Source organism: Amphiura filiformis, chromosome 6, assembly GCF_039555335.1.
Source record: "Amphiura filiformis chromosome 6, Afil_fr2py, whole genome shotgun sequence".
In the NCBI taxonomy this organism is placed as follows: Eukaryota; Metazoa; Echinodermata; class Ophiuroidea; order Amphilepidida; family Amphiuridae; genus Amphiura; species Amphiura filiformis.
This window is the reverse complement of record NC_092633.1, coordinates 42,304,123-42,323,695: the sequence shown is the minus strand read 5'-3', so window position 1 is coordinate 42,323,695 and position 19,573 is coordinate 42,304,123. Positions and strand designations below refer to the sequence as shown.

General features: G+C 37.2%; 1 protein-coding gene across 3 annotated transcripts in view; it reads right to left on the bottom strand.

Moving 5' to 3' along the window:
- LOC140155434 (tripeptidyl-peptidase 2-like) overlaps positions 1-19,573 on the bottom strand; it is a 100,295-nt gene that overhangs the window by 7,780 nt on the left and 72,942 nt on the right. For 2 of the 3 annotated variants that reach the window (XM_072178283.1, XM_072178285.1), the window contains 4 exons: positions 8,906-9,020; positions 2,471-2,601; positions 2,002-2,200; positions 258-380 (listed from right to left, as the gene is read on the bottom strand). In XM_072178283.1, the coding sequence (XP_072034384.1) occupies positions 258-380; positions 2,002-2,200; positions 2,471-2,601; positions 8,906-9,020 (568 nt within the window). The remainder of the gene's footprint in view (positions 1-257; positions 381-2,001; positions 2,201-2,470; positions 2,602-8,905; positions 9,021-19,573) is intronic. The other variant, XM_072178284.1, reaches the window with a different exon arrangement.

Sequence of the window (19,573 nt, the reverse complement as noted above, 5' to 3'; positions counted from 1 at the left end):
TCATCAAAACTGTTTTCTTCTCTCTCTCAATTTTCTATTTTCATACTAACCATATAGTTGTTCCGTTAAGCACCCAGGTACTATTTGCCTCCCAAATCAAAGTGTAGCATCTGCTATGTTATTTACATGTAGATACAGCATTTTTACTATGTGACCAAAACATATAAAACCCTCCCGGGTAAGAACACAGTTCTTGTTTTGTAACACATTGGTAGAGACAGCATGTTTACGTGTGGAGGGAGGGTAGTAATACGTACCTCTATACACTTGCGATCTTGATCCTTGGTTGACCTTGTTTCATCATACAGCTTGAGCATGGATTTGAGTCGTCTGCCATTGTGACCATGAACTTGAGCATGTTTGATAGTGAATGGAAGAACCTGTAATAAATAATGTTAATTTTCTTGTCAATTTCATGATTTTTTCTCTTTATTTAACTTGCTGGCACTAATTAGGCGTTGTTCATGGGACTGTCCCCAATTATATGTTCTGTGAAATGAAAAGTTTCAAGTCATTTGATTTTTTGAAAATAAAACTCCACACAAAAAGTATGATTTCATTTAGATAAGAGGGGATTTCATTAGCATTTCAAAGCATTTTTTACATTTTTTCTGTACATTTTGATGCATTCTTTAGGATTGAAATTCTTTAAAACTAGATTTCCAGAAATGACAAAATTTCCACTGAACTTATTTTTGCTATAGTTAAGTTTATCGGATCATGTCATATATTGTAGATTTTCCATGAAATCAAATGACGCACTTGCAAGTTTTCAACCTCTGAGATACTGCCATGAAAAATACATATGCAACTTTTGGTACAAAATATGTCTTATGTTTTGTGCAACTAATCATATTTCACAAGCCTTTTATGAAAACTGCAGGAAGTTCCAGAAATGTTGACCTGCAGCAATTCACTTTATACTTGGACCTACTGAAGTGTATCATGGTAGGGAATGAATGAATACGTGCAAGTATGATGTACCTGGATATATTAACATAATAGTATGACAAGTCTTTTGTGCCTTAATCTACCTATAACAATGAAATGCTTGTGAATTGAAATGCATGTTTTCTCACGGTATGACTCATGTTGTTTTTAGATCCATTCATTAAATCTATATTTAGAAGTTTCACTTCACATAAAACCTGAGAGTCCGGCATTTATTTTTGGAAAAATTTTAAATCTGTAAATTGGAATATCAAACTGAACAATTTGACTCACTTTTATTTGAGAGACTACAGTATCGCACCTTATCCTAGGTGCATCTTCAGGCCGTCTCATGATCTGCCGGCCTCTCAAATCAATGTGAGTTCAGTTGATCAGTTTTATGTTCCAATTTAATATTTATTAAACCTGAATGAATGACAACCTTCACAAATGTTACAGTACTTTGAAAATAAAAGGAACAAAGGAATAAACAAACTGAAACACATATACCAAAAAAACAAAACCCAAAAAACAAACAAACACATACACACACAAAAATCCCACACAAATAAAAAAGCACACCCTCTTGTAAATGCTGCCATGTGTGGAGCTGTGAACTATATTCCAACTGGGGAGATTCATACACCCACATTCAAACTGGGGAGATTTTTTCACACAAATCTGACAGCAACCGCTATACTGTGGAGGTCACTCAAATCAGAAAATGATTGGTGGTATACCCCCCTCTATGGTGGCAAGACCCCGTGGAGCTCCACAGTTGTTAGCAGACTCCACAGTTGGTATGTGGCAAAACATATGCACCTCCAGTTTGAATGCGGTTACAAACGCATATGTACACAAAATATACTTCTGTAACTGTAAGTTTGACTTAATATTAACCAAAAAGCTGTGAAAAAAAGAAAGAATAACATTCTGATTCATATCAAATATTAATACTCTGTTTTACAGTGTAGGTAAGGTGGAATGCACTGACAACACACAAAACATAATAAGGGAGCTGCTATAGCTTATTGTAATAGCAGCTAATTCTTCATGTACACATATTCATACCTTTTTATCTTCTATATCCACCCATTTCTGTATATCATAGAACACCTCATCTAGTTGTTGTATGAGACTGTTCTCTTCATCCGATGAGGAGGATAATTCCTTGTCAGCTTCTGCTCTCAGACTCAGGATACGGTCTGCCAGTGCTGAGCCTTTAACACACATAGTGTTGATTAGATAGATCTTCTGCTTGTCCATATCACTGAAATAGAGGAAATAAAATTCAACAAAAACGTTTTTACAAAGCACCAAATACTTATTCCATGCCCGATACAAATGCATGTAATCAAATGAGCTGTGGGCACTATAATTTCACATCCAGTGCAAAACATTATCAACCATAACACCCCATCTGTGGACCCCAGACTGTGCCCTTAAAGATTAACAGGGTGAATAAAAATAATAAACCAAGAAACTACCTGGTACAAAAGATCAGTGGTAATTTAGAGACACCAATGAAACTGTTACTTACGCTTTGATAGCGAGTGCATCTGGTCTAGTATCATGCTTTGTTGCAATGTGACTGGCAACTGCTGATTGATCTATAAGAGACAACACCTTATCTGCTAACTGGATGATTTCTGGTAGGATTTTGCTACGATCCTTCATAGAAGAGAAATAAATATTAAATACATTGGTTAATGTTCCAATAAGATTAGCCTATGCCATAGTCGATTTTTGATAAATAAAAATATGTTATTAATCATGAGGAACGAATTCAGTTGAACTCGAAATGATACTGATGTTTATTACAATTGAAGTATTCAACAGTAAATGTTTATATAATTTACAGTGAAAGTAAAGTATATGGGCAATTCCAACCGTTGCGGAATGATGCAAACTGCCTTTGTACGAATTTCTTTTTGATGCAGCAGCCAAATATGTATTAACAGCACAAGGTGAATAGCATAATGTTAAAGTATACCGTGTGCAATAAGTTCGTTCCGCCCCTACCCCCAAGCATTTATAATGTATTCAAAATTAAACTTACATAATACATTTTAGGATATATTTTGTTATTTGTTATTTTGGTACATTAGTAGAGATGTTTAACCAATTTATTTGAAGTCATGGCATCCTTGGTGGTCAATCACATGATCACCTTCAAATCACGCTTTCCAAAGATACTGTTCACTAATGGCACAAGAAGTTCCTTATTCTTGTCTGGGCTTGGCCATACATTCTGGACTCTTTCTGCAATTTGTGTTATGATTTTGCAATAAGAAGTTTCACAAAAACCTTTCTTTTAGAATAGACCACACTTTCCCTATAAGATTAAGACCTTTCTTCCTCCATTCTCTATCAATTTCTCTTTCCTTGGACAAGCCACTGTCGGGTTTTCTTGAACGCCATCTTTAAATTCTCTGAGGTTTGTGGTCCTTTAAATTCCTCAATTCAGACGTTTGTCCACACTACAAGAAATGCAAAATGCCTGGAGAATTTTTACACCATGTTTGCCTTAAGAACATTCATAGCAAGTAATCCTGAGGGCAAAAGCTGATGGCCCTCTAACTATAGTGATGATATGCTTGGGGCAAACCAGGCATAAGGGCGGAACAAACTTTTTGCACACCGTATATTTTTGGTTAGTGAATGATTAAGGTAGGAGAAACTTTTCCAAACAATCCTAATTTGCATATATGTATGCCTATGTTATTGAATGCAACATATCTTGGCATAATCATACTGGCTCACATTAAAACTGAACAATTCTGATTTTCGAATCTACTAGAATCTACTAAAAAATCGACTGAAATCGACTATGTACTTTGGATTTTGAGCAGGATTTTGTCCCGGGACTTTTGTCTTTAACACACATTGTCAATCATACTTGTTTATCGATCCACTTTAACCGCAAGCACTAAGCATGGAAGTACAAGATGCGCTAGACATACGTCCATGCACCAAGTGAGAGTTTAACTTTAGCGCCAACACAAGGTGCAGCAAATTCCACAGATAGTCCTGTACAATGCAGTTAAGGCCCTTCGCACTTGATTATTAGTTTCCTGTTTACCGCCCGCGTCCAAAATTGAAAATCTTAAAATAATTAGTTATTTTATTTTTATTTCTAATTTTCTCCTTTAAAATAACTTTCAACAACTTCTACTTGCCATTTTCTGACTTTAATAATATCAACAATAACGATGAATGAACAAAGAGTACAACTCCACCTTCATTTATTTATAAAAACAAATATTGTTGTGAAATAATTAAATGCCCGCCCTAGTCAAAACGAGTCAATAGTTGCTTGTAATAGTTCAAACTAATTAAAGAAAATAAAAGATAATTAGTAATTAAAAGTCACCTCGTCCCTTTTTCAAAATCTTTAACAGGAAACTAATAATCAAGTGCGAAGGGCCTAATGGTAATGACACATTATCGGAGGATTTTAAACAATAACAAGATCTGGGCGATCATAATCACAATCTAGATAAATTTAAAGATGCATTACATTTATGGCCAATTTGATTAGGCCAGAAATTCAACAATATTTCCACAGACGCCCATGTTAACTGCAATCCAAAGTAAGTAAGTTACAAGTAGTCCACTTGAGAAGATAACAAACAGAGGGAGTATGCTGACTGAAAAGATCAGATCTGAAAATCTATCAATTGTACACAAATTAGTACAAAATCAGAGTTTTATGCTTAAATGTAATAGCTAGAGTGGCAAGTGGACTACGCAGAAGTCTATGACAAGATCAGCAGTGTTTGTATACTTTGCTTTCACCTCAAGTTTGGTAGTGACATAGGTACGTATTCCGCTGATCACAGTATTGAGTCATGTACACATGGCAGTGCTTCAAGCCAACCAGTAACTACTGTTAAGGGAGAAAAGTCCTAAAGATACTTGAATTTTTGCATGATGTGTGCATCATTTTGGACCAGTATGTCTATAAATAATATACTGGTAAAAAATAGAGGCTAGTACAATGTGTAAAGATTAATGACGATAATCATGTTATTATGCAAATTGGCTCTTCCAGTTAAAATCCATACACAATTATACCCTCTATGGAAGACATGACCTTAATCTTCCACACAGGAGGTGTAGATTTCAAATGGAATAACCAATTTAGGTAACCCCAATTAAAATTCACACTCCCTGTGTGGAAGATTAAGGTTATGTCTTACATAGGGGGTGTATGAATTGCCCAATGAAAGTGAAGTTATGAACCCCCGGGTAAGAAACAACCAGTGAACAACCAATTCTTCTTTTTTTTACGTCGAGCAAGCATATTTAATCATTAATAACTGAAATCTAGGAGATAACGCTGACAAAACTTCGGCCAAGCTTTTATGGCACTGCAGGAGCCAAAAACTGGGTATTGAGAACAGGGTCAATTAAGTGTACCGAGTGGTTCCAGAAATGGGTTATGGGTTTCAGGGGAAGGACTTATAGGGTTTCTAGGGATGGAGTTAGGGATACCACGGAGAGGGTGATGGGTACCGGGTACCTCTGGGTACCGGTACCTACGCTGAACTTCATTACCGACTATTACATGTGAGGATAAGTTCTCATAATATTACTGGTTGCTGGGAAGACTGGACTCAACATTGATATTATGATGGTGAAATGGTTTATTGTAACTACCACTAAATATACAACTTGGGAATGAAGCATGGTATGATAAAAACATCCACATCATTGTGTCTCCCTTCGCAAGTGAAGTGTTAATGTAATCTGATTATCGCTATGTCACTTACTGGTTAACACCTTTGAGTATTGAACCACAATCAAAATGATATTGATAACCACGAAGTCTACCACATTTGGGTCAGTCCATATGATATCAAGGAGGTCCCCACCTGACCCCCTCAGATTTGCTTTATATTTTAGTCATATGTTGTACCTGTAAAAATATTAAAACCTGCAAATTTGAGGTCTGTAGCTCTTACGGATTTTCTGTGGCAGCCATTTAAAGTTGGAGTATGGGGGTCTAAATTTGGACTCAAAAGTTGCCCTTTAAATAAATGTCATCTTTGGGAGTCTGTGACTTCTTTACAAAAAGAGAGAGAGGTCTGAAACCTTGTATACACACTAACTGTATGCCCAATTTGTCAAAAAGTAAAAAAAAAAAATTCTGTAATTGCGCGTTGTGTCACGGGGTCATTAAATATGCAAGAAAAAATGTAATGTTTTGTAAACTGGCAAGTTTAGCCCCCCAAAATTCACATTTTTTTGTCATATTAATTATTTTTTGTTGTCACTGATGCTAAATATAGGTCAAATACAATACATATCCAAAAAATTGAGGTCACAACTCATTTACATTTCGAACAGCGCCCTCAAGAAGATGAAATTTATTGCAAATTCAACATTTTCAGGGGATCCAAAGTCGATGTGGTCCACCTTCAAAATTTATAAAAAAATTTTTTTATATGACTACTAGTCTTAAATTCCAACTTTGCAAAGTCCCAGTAATTGTCTAGGTTGACTTCATATAAAACGACAAGCCCAAAGTTGACCATTTTCTTATGATTGCATGTACTGCAAATGTGCCGAATTTGGAAGGCTTAAAAGTCAAATTGGCCACAATATTGAAAATAAATGATTAGATGCGTAGTTATTGGCCCTATTTACTTTTATTCCCATTTTATTTTCAATATACAGATTTTCTGTGGCAGCCATTTAAAGTTTGAGTAGGGGAATATAACTTTGGACCCAAAAGTTGCCCTTTGAATAAATTTCATCTTTGGGAGCCTGTACCTTCCTATTATAAAAAGAGAGAGAGGTCTGAAACATTGTATACACACTATTATTGCATGCCCAATTTGTCAAAAAGTAAAAAATTAAATTAAATATGCAAAAAAAATGTTTTGTATACTGGCAAGTTTAGCCCCCCTAAATTTACATTTTTGTCAGAATAATTGTTTTTTGTTGTCACTGATGCGATATATAGGACAGATACAATGCATATATAAGACATAGAGGTGACAATTTATTTACATTTCGAACAGCGCCCTCGCAAAGATGAAATTTAAGTTGCAAATTCAACATTTTCATGGGGCCCAAAGTCAATGTGGTCAACCTTCAAAATTCATAAAACATCACTTTTATATGACTACTAGTCTTAAAGTACAACTTTGCTCAATCCCAGTAATTTTATAGGTGGACTTCATATAAAACGACAAGCCCAAAGTTGACCATTTTCTTATGATTGTATGTACTGCAAAGGTGCCGAATTCGGAGGGTTTAAAAGTCAAAATGGCCACAATATTAAAAACAAATGACTAGATGCATAGTTATTGGCCCTATTTACTTTAATTTCCAGTTTATTTTCAATGTTGGGGCCAATTTGACTTTATAGTCAAATTCAACATTTTCATGGGGCCCAAAGTCAATGTGGTCAACCTTCAAAATTCATAAAACATCACTTTTATATGACTACTAGTCTTAAAGTACAACTTTGCTCAATCCCAGTAATTTTATAGGTGGACTTCATATAAAGCGACAAGCCCAAAGTTGACCATTTTCTTATGATTGTATGTACTGCAAAGGTGCCGAATTCGGAGGGTTTAAAAGTCAAAATGGCCACAATATTAAAAACAAATGACTAGATGCATAGTTATTGGCCCTATTTACTTTAATTTCCAGTTTATTTTCAATGTTGGGGCCAATTTGACTTTATAGTCTTCCAAATTCGGCACATTTGCAGTACATGCAATCATAAGAAAATGGTCAACTTTGGGCTTGTCGTTTTATATGAAGTCAACCTAGACAATTACTGGGACTTTGCAAAGTTGTAATTTAAGACTAGTAGTCATATAAAAAAAATGTTTTATAAATTTTGAAGGTGGACCACATCGACTTTGGACCCCTGAAAATGTTGAATTTGCAATAAATTTCATCTTCGTGAGGCGCTGTTGAAATGTAAATGAGTTGTGACCTCAATTTTTTGGATATGTATTATATTTAACCTATATTTAGCATCAGTGACAACCAAAAATAATTAATCTGACAACAAATGTGAATTTAGGTGGGCTAAACTTGCCAGTTTACAAAACATTAAATTTTTTCTTGCATATTTAATGACCCCGTGACACAACACGCAATTACAGATTTTTTTTTTACTTTTTGACAAATTGGGCATGCAGTTAGTGTGTATACAAGGTTTCAGACCTCTCTCTCTTTTTGTAAAGAAGTCACAGACTCCCAAAGATGACATTTATTTAAAGGGCAACTTTTGAGTCCAAATTTAGACCCCATACTCCAACTTTAAATGGCTGCCACAGAAAATCCGTAAGAGCTACAGACCTCAAATTTGCAGGTTTTAATATTTTTACAGGTACAACATATGACTAAAATATAAAGCAAATCTGAGGGGGTCAGGTGGGGACCTCCTTGATATCATATGGACTGACCCATTTACTATCATTCCAAAAGGTGTGCGATCCATTTATCAAGAAATTACACAACCACTTTGCTGGCAAATGGCAAAACACATAGTATGTACACCATTTTCCACCATGATGTGGCAGTGACGTCAACGCATTGAAGCAGCTGTTTTGCTCGCGAATCTATGTGGCATCTTTAAGCGTGTGTGCACATCAGCACTTTGAGGGAACGCAAGCGATTTCAGGCTGCGCCCAATGATATGCACACTGACGTCACTGCAACAGGGTGAAAAATGGTAGAACTATAAATGTAGCTACATGTGTTGATGGATAAGATATGGGTTATTATAGAATCCAGGTAACACGAGGGTCATTTAGTAAATTCAAAAACTCTGAAATACATGCTGCAACAATATGATGCAATGATTAACGGTTTGACCACAGCAATCCCTTGTTTCATTAACCGTTTTTCTGAAATTTACTAAATACCCTTCATTGTATTTAACAATATGATGCGTTAATGTCGCCATCACCTCCACAAACTGAAAACAAAAGGATTGTGAACCCACCTTCTTGGAATTCCTCACCTTATTGGATTCCTTGGTGTTCATTTGAGCCACATGGAGAGGCAGGTGATCGGGGTACTTCTCATTGACTTCTTCAAATAAGGAATCACCTTCTAGCCTGTGTTAATGCAATCAGTAAATATGGGTGATAAATGGCGGGGATTATGCATAACTGGGGCTCTATCTAAACTGGTCCCAAAAAGTAACTTACCAGGTAAGAAATTCGTCTGTCAAGTTCAAACGACAAATCGTATTATACTGAATAGCATATGAGTGGAAGCGGTGTACATTTACGCCGAGTTTGACACCTCATTTGTCGTAAACAGATCAAAACTTTTGAAGTTATGCTCATTTGAACAAGCCTACTATCAAATTTGAAAGTTGCAGGTCCGCCCCAATGAATTCACACAATAAGAAGCAATAGGAAAGTTAGTCATGCAAAGAAGAAGAGGAGAGCACTGATTACACCTGTATACTGCCAACCATCTCAAGTGGTATGAGTGCAACTTTCATTCCAGTGGATAGGTTCGTTTAAATAAGCATAACTTCAAAAATACTCATCCGTTTGCAACAAATGAGGTGTCAAAATTAGCGTAAATTAACACTGCTTCCACTCATATCCCATTTAGTGTAACACAATTTGTCGTTTGAATTTGACAGACAAATTTCTTACCTGGTAAGTTTCTTTTTTGGAGCAGTTTAATTGACTTCTTCAAATCAGGAATCACCTTCTAGCCTGTGTTAATGCAATCAGTAAATATGGGTGATAAATGGCGGGGATTATGCATAACTGGGGCTCTATCTAATTGACTTCTTCAAATAAGGAATCACCTTCTAGCCTGTGTTAATGCAATCAGTAAATATGGGTGATAAATGGCGGGGATTATGCATAACTGGGGCTCTATCTAATTGACTTCTTCAAATAAGGAATCACCTTCTAGCCTGTGTTAATGCAATCAGTAAATATGGGTGATAAATGGCGGGGATTATGCATAACTGGGGCTCTATCTAATTGACTTCTTCAAATAAGGAATCACCTTCTAGCCTGTGTTAATGCAATCAGTAAATATGGGTGATAAATGGCGGGGATTATGCATAACTGGGGCTCTATCTAATTGACTTCTTCAAATAAGGAATCACCTTCTAGCCTTTGTTAATGCAATCAGTAAATATGGGTGATAAATGGCGGGGATTATGCATAACTGGGGCTCTATCTAATTGACTTCTTCAAATCAGGAATCACCTTCTAGCCTGTGTTAATGCAATCAGTAAATATGGGTGATAAATGGCGGGGATTATGCATAACTGGGGCTCTATCTAATTGACTTCTTCAAATCAGGAATCACCTTCTAGCCTGTGTTAATGCAATCAGTAAATATGGGTGATAAATGGCGGGATTATGCATAACTGGGGCTCTATCTAATTGACTTCTTCAAATAAGGAATCACCTTCTAGCCTGTGTTAATGCAATCAGTAAATATGGGTGATAAATGGCGGGGATTATGCATAACTGGGGCTCTATCTAATTGACTTCTTCAAATCAGGAATCACCTTCTAGCCTGTGTTAATGCAATCAGTAAATATGGGTGATAAATGGCAGGGATTATGCATAACTGGGGCTCTATCTAATTGACTTCTTCAAATAAGGAATCACCTTCTAGCCTGTGTTAATGCAATCAGTAAATATGGGTGATAAATGGCGGGGATTATGCATAACTGGGGCTCTATCTAATTGACTTCTTCAAATCAGGAATCACCTTCTAGCCTGTGTTAATGCAATCAGTAAATATGGGTGATAAACGGCGGGGATTATGCATAACTGGGGCTCTATCTAATTGACTTCTTCAAATAAGGAATCACCTTCTAGCCTGTGTTAATGCAATCAGTAAATATGGGTGATAAATGGCGGGGATTATGCATAACTGGGGCTCTATCTAATTGACTTCTTCAAATCAGGAATCACCTTCTAGCCTGTGTTAATGCAATCAGTAAATATGGGTGATAAATGGCGGGGATTATGCATAACTGGGGCTCTATCTAATTGACTTCTTCAAATAAGGAATCACCTTCTAGCCTGTGTTAATGCAATCAGTAAATATGGGTGATAAATGGCAGGGATTATGCATAACTGGGGCTCTATCTAATTGACTTCTTCAAATAAGGAATCACCTTCTAGCCTGTGTTAATGCAATCAGTAAATATGGGTGATAAATGGCGGGATTATGCATAACTGAGCCTCTATCTAATTGACTTCTTCAAATCAGGAATCACCTTCTAGCCTGTGTTAATGCAATCAGTAAATATGGGTGATAAATGACGGGGATTATGCATAACTGGGGCTCTATCTAATTGACTTCTTCAAATAAGGAATCACCTTCTAGCCTGTGTTAATGCAATCAGTAAATATGGGTGATAAATGGCGGGGATTATGCATAACTGGGGCTCTATCTAATTGACTTCTTCAAATCAGGAATCACCTTCTAGCCTGTGTTAATGCAATCAGTAAATATGGGTGATAAATGGCGGGGATTATGCATAACTGGGGCTCTATCTAATTGACTTCTTCAAATAAGGAATCACCTTCTAGCCTGTGTTAATGCAATCAGTAAATATGGGTGATAAATGGCGGGGATTTATGCATAACTGGGGCTCTATCTAATTGACTTCTTCAAATCAGGAATCACCTTCTAGCCTGTGTTAATGCAATCAGTAAATATGGGTGATAAATGGCGGGGATTATGCATAACTGGGGCTCTATCTAATTGACTTCTTCAAATCAGGAATCACCTTCTAGCCTGTGTTAATGCAATCAGTAAATATGGGTGATAAATGGCGGGGATTATGCATAACTGAGGCTCTATCTAATTGACTTCTTCAAATCAGGAATCACCTTCTAGCCTGTGTTAATGCAATCAGTAAATATGGGTGATAAATGGCGGGGATTATGCATAACTGGGGCTCTATCTAATTGACTTCTTCAAATCAGGAATCACCTTCTAGCCTGTGTTAATGCAATCAGTAAATATGGGTGATAACTGGCGGGGATTATGCATAACTGGGGCTCTATCTAATTGACTTCTTCAAATCAGGAATCACCTTCTAGCCTGTGTTAATGCAATCAGTAAATATGGGTGATAAATGGCGGGGATTATGCATAACTGGGGCTCTATCTAATTGACTTCTTCAAATAAGGAATCACCTTCTAGCCTGTGTTAATGCAATCAGTAAATATGGGTGATAAATGGCGGGGATTATGCATAACTGGGGCTCTATCTAATTGACTTCTTCAAATAAGGAATCACCTTCTAGCCTGTGTTAATGCAATCAGTAAATATGGGTGATAAATGGCGGGGATTATGCATAACTGGGGCTCTATCTAATTGACTTCTTCAAATAAGGAATCACCTTCTAGCCTGTGTTAATGCAATCAGTAAATATGGGTGATAAATGGCGGGATTATGCATAACTGGGGCTCTATCTAATTGACTTCTTCAAATCAGGAATCACCTTCTAGCCTGTGTTAATGCAATCAGTAAATATGGGTGATAAATGGCGGGGATTATGCATAACTGGGGCTCTATCTAATTGACTTCTTCAAATAAGGAATCACCTTCTAGCCTTTGTTAATGAAATCAGTAAATATGGGTGATAAATGGCGGGGATTATGCATAACTGGGGCTCTATCTAATTGACTTCTTCAAATAAGGAATCACCTTCTAGCCTGTGTTAATGCAATCAGTAAATATGGGTGATAAATGGCGGGATTATGCATAACTGGGGCTCTATCTAATTGACTTCTTCAAATCAGGAATCACCTTCTAGCCTGTGTTAATGCAATCAGTAAATATGGGTGATAAATAGCGGGGATTATGCATAACTGGGGCTCTATCTAATTGACTTCTTCAAATAAGGAATCACCTTCTAGCCTGTGTTAATGCAATCAGTAAATATGGGTGATAAATGGCGGGATTATGCATAACTGGGGCTCTATCTAATTGACTTCTTCAAATCAGGAATCACCTTCTAGCCTGTGTTAATGCAATCAGTAAATATGGGTGATAAATGGCGGGGATTATGCATAACTGGGGCTCTATCTAATTGACTTCTTCAAATCAGGAATCACCTTCTAGCCTGTGTTAATGCAATCAGTAAATATGGGTGATAAATGGCGGGGATTATGCATAACTGGGGCTCTATCTAATTGACTTCTTCAAATAAGGAATCACCTTCTAGCCTGTGTTAATGCAATCAGTAAATATGGGTGATAAATGGCGGGGATTATGCATAACTGAGCCTCTATCTAATTGACTTCTTCAAATCAGGAATCACCTTCTAGCCTGTGTTAATGCAATCAGTAAATATGGGTGATAAATGGCGGGGATTATGCATAACTGGGGCTCTATCTAATTGACTTCTTCAAATAAGGAATCACCTTCTAGCCTGTGTTAATGCAATCAGTAAATATGGGTGATAAATGGCGGGGATTATGCATAACTGGGGCTCTATCTAATTGACTTCTTCAAATCAGGAATCACCTTCTAGCCTGTGTTAATGCAATCAGTAAATATGGGTGATAAATGGCGGGGATTATGCATAACTGGGGCTCTATCTAATTGACTTCTTCAAATCAGGAATCACCTTCTAGCCTGTGTTAATGCAATCAGTAAATATGGGTGATAAATGGCGGGGATTATGCATAACTGGGGCTCTATCTAATTGACTTCTTCAAATAAGGAATCACCTTCTAGCCTGTGTTAATGCAATCAGTAAATATGGGTGATAAATGGCGGGATTATGCATAACTGGGGCTCTATCTAATTGACTTCTTCAAATAAGGAATCACCTTCTAGCCTGTGTTAATGCAATCAGTAAATATGGGTGATAAATGGCGGGGATTATGCATAACTGGGGCTCTATCTAATTGACTTCTTCAAATAAGGAATCACCTTCTAGCCTGTGTTAAAGGTCCGTAACCCGATCGACAGCATCATCCCCGATTTTTTTCATTGTTGATGAGGTTTTGGTATCACATAATAGATACTATTTTTCTCATTACTATCCTGAAATTTGACGCTCCAAGTCGATGTATTTCGGAGAAATCATGAATCACAGCGGTTTTACAGGTATACCAGTTTGTAAACAATAAAAATTACTTTGGATCATGGGAAGAGAAAAAAGCGAACTCCGCTAAGTGCTGAGGAGACGGTCCGCCGTATATAATTAAAACAATTCCTTGATTATTTCAGTTGGTGAAATAGCTCAATTATTAGCTACCGTTCTTTTACCCAAGAGGTACCCGGTTCAAAACCCGTATCGGAAGGTTTTTTCCTCTCCATTTTTAACCCAAACTTTTTATATTCATTTGAAATGTACATATTGCAAGGGGAAATATATTTTGTTTCCTTTTTTCTGAAACGGCACGAAAAACCAAAAAACAAATATTTTCCGTTCAATACGGGCCGGCATTGCAGCATGTCAGCATTCGTCATCTGAACGGGAATTGTTGTTGTTGCATGCCTACCCAGAATGCAATTCACGTATACAAGGTATTGGATTGCAAATTTGGCTATTTATTCACATTTACGCTGAAAATGCTCTCGTTTTTTCAAAAAGCAGCATAAAGGGGGGAGATATTTGATATTATTATGTAATTTTAAAGACAATCCATATCCAAAACCAATAGGGTTACCCCCTTTAATGCAATCAGTAAATATGGGTGATAAATGGCGGGGATTATGCATAACTGGGGCTCTATCTAATTGACTTCTTCAAATCAGGAATCACCTTCTAGCCTGTGTTAATGCAATCAGTAAATATGGGTGATAAATGGCGGGGATTATGCATAACTGGGGCTCTATCTAATTGACTTCTTCAAATCAGGAATCACCTTCTAGCCTGTGTTAATGCAATCAGTAAATATGGGTGATAAATGGCGGGGATTATGCATAACTGGGGCTCTATCTAATTGACTTCTTCAAATCAGGAATCACCTTCTAGCCTGTGTTAATGCAATCAGTAAATATGGGTGATAAATGGCGGGGATTATGCATAACTGGGGCTCTATCTAATTGACTTCTTCAAATAAGGAATCACCTTCTAGCCTTTGTTAATGAAATCAGTAAATATGGGTGATAAATGGCGGGATTATGCATAACTGGGGCTCTATCTAATTGACTTCTTCAAATAAGGAATCACCTTCTAGCCTGTGTTAATGCAATCAGTAAATATGGGTGATAAATGACGGGGATTATGCATAACTGGGGCTCTATCTAATTGACTTCTTCAAATCAGGAATCACCTTCTAGCCTGTGTTAATGCAATCAGTAAATATGGGTGATAAATGGCGGGGATTATGCATAACTGGGGCTCTATCTAATTGACTTCTTCAAATAAGGAATCACCTTCTAGCCTGTGTTAATGCAATCAGTAAATATGGGTGATAAATGGCGGGGATTATGCATAACTGGGGCTCTATCTAATTGACTTCTTCAAATAAGGAATCACCTTCTAGCCTGTGTTAATGCAATCAGTAAATATGGGTGATAAATGGCGGGGATTATGCATAACTGGGGCTCTATCTAATTGACTTCTTCAAATCAGGAATCACCTTCTAGCCTGTGTTAATGCAATCAGTAAATATGGGTGATAAATCGATGCATAACTGGGGCTCTATCTAATTGACTTCTTCAAATAAGGAATCACCTTCTAGCCTGTGTTAATGCAATCAGTAAATATGGGTGATAAATGGCGGGATTATGCATAACTGGGGCTCTATCTAATTGACTTCTTCAAATAAGGAATCACCTTCTAGCCTGTGTTAATGCAATCAGTAAATATGGGTGATAAATGCCGGGATTATGCATAACTGGGGCTCTATCTAATTGACTTCTTCAAATCAGGAATCACCTTCTAGCCTGTGTTAATGCAATCAGTAAATATGGGTGATAAATGGCGGGGATTATGCATAACTGGGGCTCTATCTAATTGACTTCTTCAAATCAGGAATCACCTTCTAGCCTGTGTTAATGCAATCAGTAAATATGGGTGATAAATGGCGGGGATTATGCATAACTGGGGCTCTATCTAATTGGCTTCTTCAAATAAGGAATCACCTTCTAGCCTGTGTTAATGCAATCAGTAAATATGGGTGATAAATGGCGGGGATTATGCATAACTGGGGCTCTATCTAATTGACTTCTTCAAATAAGGAATCACCTTCTAGCCTGTGTTAATGCAATCAGTAAATATGGGTGATAAATGGCGGGGATTATGCATAACTGGGGCTCTATCTAATTGACTTCTTCAAATCAGGAATCACCTTCTAGCCTGTGTTAATGCAATCAGTAAATATGGGTGATAAATGGCGGGGATTATGCATAACTGGGGCTCTATCTAATTGACTTCTTCAAATAAGGAATCACCTTCTAGCCTTTGTTAATGCAATCAGTAAATATGGGTGATAAATGTCGGGGATTATGCATAACTGGGGCTCTATCTAATTGACTTCTTCAAATAAGGAATCACCTTCTAGCCTGTGTTAATGCAATCAGTAAATATGGGTGATAAATGGCGGGATTATGCATAACTGGGGCTCTATCTAATTGACTTCTTCAAATAAGGAATCACCTTCTAGCCTGTGTTAATGCAATCAGTAAATATGGGTGATAAATGGCGGGGATTATGCATAACTGGGGCTCTATCTAATTGACTTCTTCAAATCAGGAATCACCTTCTAGCCTGTGTTAATGCAATCAGTAAATATGGGTGATAAATGGCGGGGATTATGCATAACTGGGGCTCTATCTAATTGACTTCTTCAAATCAGGAATCACCTTCTAGCCTGTGTTAATGCAATCAGTAAATATGGGTGATAAATGGCGGGATTATGCATAACTGGGGCTCTATCTAATTGACTTCTTCAAATCAGGAATCACCTTCTAGCCTGTGTTAATGCAATCAGTAAATATGGGTGATAAATGGCGGGGATTATGCATAACTGGGGCTCTATCTAATTGACTTCTTCAAATAAGGAATCACCTTCTAGCCTGTGTTAATGCAATCAGTAAATATGGGTGATAAATGGCGGTGATTATGCATAACTGAGCCTCTATCTAATTGACTTCTTCAAATCAGGAATCACCTTCTAGCCTGTGTTAATGCAATCAGTAAATATGGGTGATAAATGGCGGGGATTATGCATAACTGGGGCTCTATCTAATTGACTTCTTCAAATAAGGAATCACCTTCTAGCCTGTGTTAATGCAATCAGTAAATATGGGTGATAAATGGCGGGATTATGCATAACTGGGGCTCTATCTAATTGACTTCTTCAAATCAGGAATCACCTTCTAGCCTGTGTTAATGCAATCAGTAAATATGGGTGATAAATTGCGGGGATTATGCATAACTGGGGCTCTATCTAATTGACTTCTTCAAATCAGGAATCACCTTCTAGCCTGTGTTAATGCAATCAGTAAATATGGGTGATAAATGGCGGGGATTATGCATAACTGGGGCTCTATCTAATTGACTTCTTCAAATAAGGAATCACCTTCTAGCCTGTGTTAATGCAATCAGTAAATATGGGTGATAAATGCGGGGATTATGCATAACTGGGGCTCTATCTAATTGACTTCTTCAAATAAGGAATCACCTTCTAGCCTGTGTTAATGCAATCAGTAAATATGGGTGATAAATGGCGGGGATTATGCATAACTGGGGCTCTATCTAATTGACTTCTTCAAATAAGGAATCACCTTCTAGCCTGTGTTAAAGGTCCGTAACCCGATCGACAGCATCATCCCCGATTTTTTTTCATTGTTGATGAGGTTTTGGTATCACATAATAGATACTATTTTTCTCATTACTATCCTGAAATTTGACGCTCCAAGTCGATGTATTTCCGGAGAAATCATGAATCACAGCGGTTTTTACAGGTATACCAGTTTGTAAACAATAAAAATTACTTCGGATCATGGGAATAGAAAAAAGCGAACCACGCTAAGTGCTGAGGAGACGGTCCGCCGTATATAATTAAAACAATTCCTTGATTATTTCAGTTGGTGAAATAGCTCAATTGGCTAGCGCGCCGTTCTTTTACCCAAGAGGTACCCGGTTCAAAACCCGGTATCGGAAGGTTTTTCCTCTCCATTTTAACCCAAACTTTTTATATTCATTTGAAATGTACATATTGCAAGGGAAATATATTTTGTTTCCTTTTTTTCTGAAACGGTACGAAAAACCAAAAAACAAATATTTTCCGTTCAATACGGGCCGGCATTGCAGCATGTCAGCATTCGTCATACTGAACGGGAATTGTTGTTGTTGCATGCCTACCCAGAATGCAATTCACGTATACAAGGTATTGGATTGCAAATTTGGCTATTTATTCACATTTACGCTGAAAATGCTCTCGCTTTTTTTCACAAAGCAGCATAAAGGGGAGATATTTGATATTATTATGTAATTTTAAAGACAATCCATATCCAAAACCAATAGGGTTACCCCCTTTAATGCAATCAGTAAATATGGGTGATAAATGGCGGGATTATGCATAACTGGGGCTCTATCTAATTGACTTCTTCAAATCAGGAATCACCTTCTAGCCTGTGTTAATGCAATCAGTAAATATGGGTGATAAATGGCGGGATTATGCATAACTGGGGCTCTATCTAATTGACTTCTTCAAATCAGGAATCACCTTCTAGCCTGTGTTAATGCAATCAGTAAATATGGGTGATAAATGGCGGGGATTATGCATAACTGGGGCTCTATCTAATTGACTTCTTCAAATCAGGAATCACCTTCTAGCCTGTGTTAATGCAATCAGTAAATATGGGTGATAAATCGGGGATTATGCATAACTGGGGCTCTATCTAATTGACTTCTTCAAATAAGGAATCACCTTCTAGCCTTTGTTAATGAAATCAGTAAATATGGGTGATAAATGGCGGGGATTATGCATAACTGGGGCTCTATCTAATTGACTTCTTCAAATAAGGAATCACCTTCTAGCCTGTGTTAATGCAATCAGTAAATATGGGTGATAAATGCCGGGGATTATGCATAACTGGGGCTCTATCTAATTGACTTCTTCAAATCAGGAATCACCTTCTAGCCTGTGTTAATGCAATCAGTAAATATGGGTCATAAATGGCGGGGATTATGCATAACTGGGGCTCTATCTAATTGACTTCTTCAAATAAGGAATCACCTTCTAGCCTGTGTTAATGCAATCAGTAAATATGGGTGATAAATGGCGGGGATTATGCATAACTGGGGCTCTATCTAATTGACTTCTTCAAATAAGGAATCACCTTCTAGCCTGTGTTAATGCAATCAGTAAATATGGGTGATAAATGGCGGGGATTATGCATAACTGGGGCTCTATCTAATTGACTTCTTCAAATCAGGAATCACCTTCTAGCCTGTGTTAATGCAATCAGTAAATATGGGTGATAAATGGCGGGGATTATGCATAACTGGGGCTCTATCTAATTGACTTCTTCAAATAAGGAATCACCTTCTAGCCTGTGTTAATGCAATCAGTAAATATGGGTGATAAATGGCGGGGATTATGCATAACTGGGGCTCTATCTAATTGACTTCTTCAAATAAGGAATCACCTTCTAGCCTGTGTTAATGCAATCAGTAAATATGGGTGATAAATGG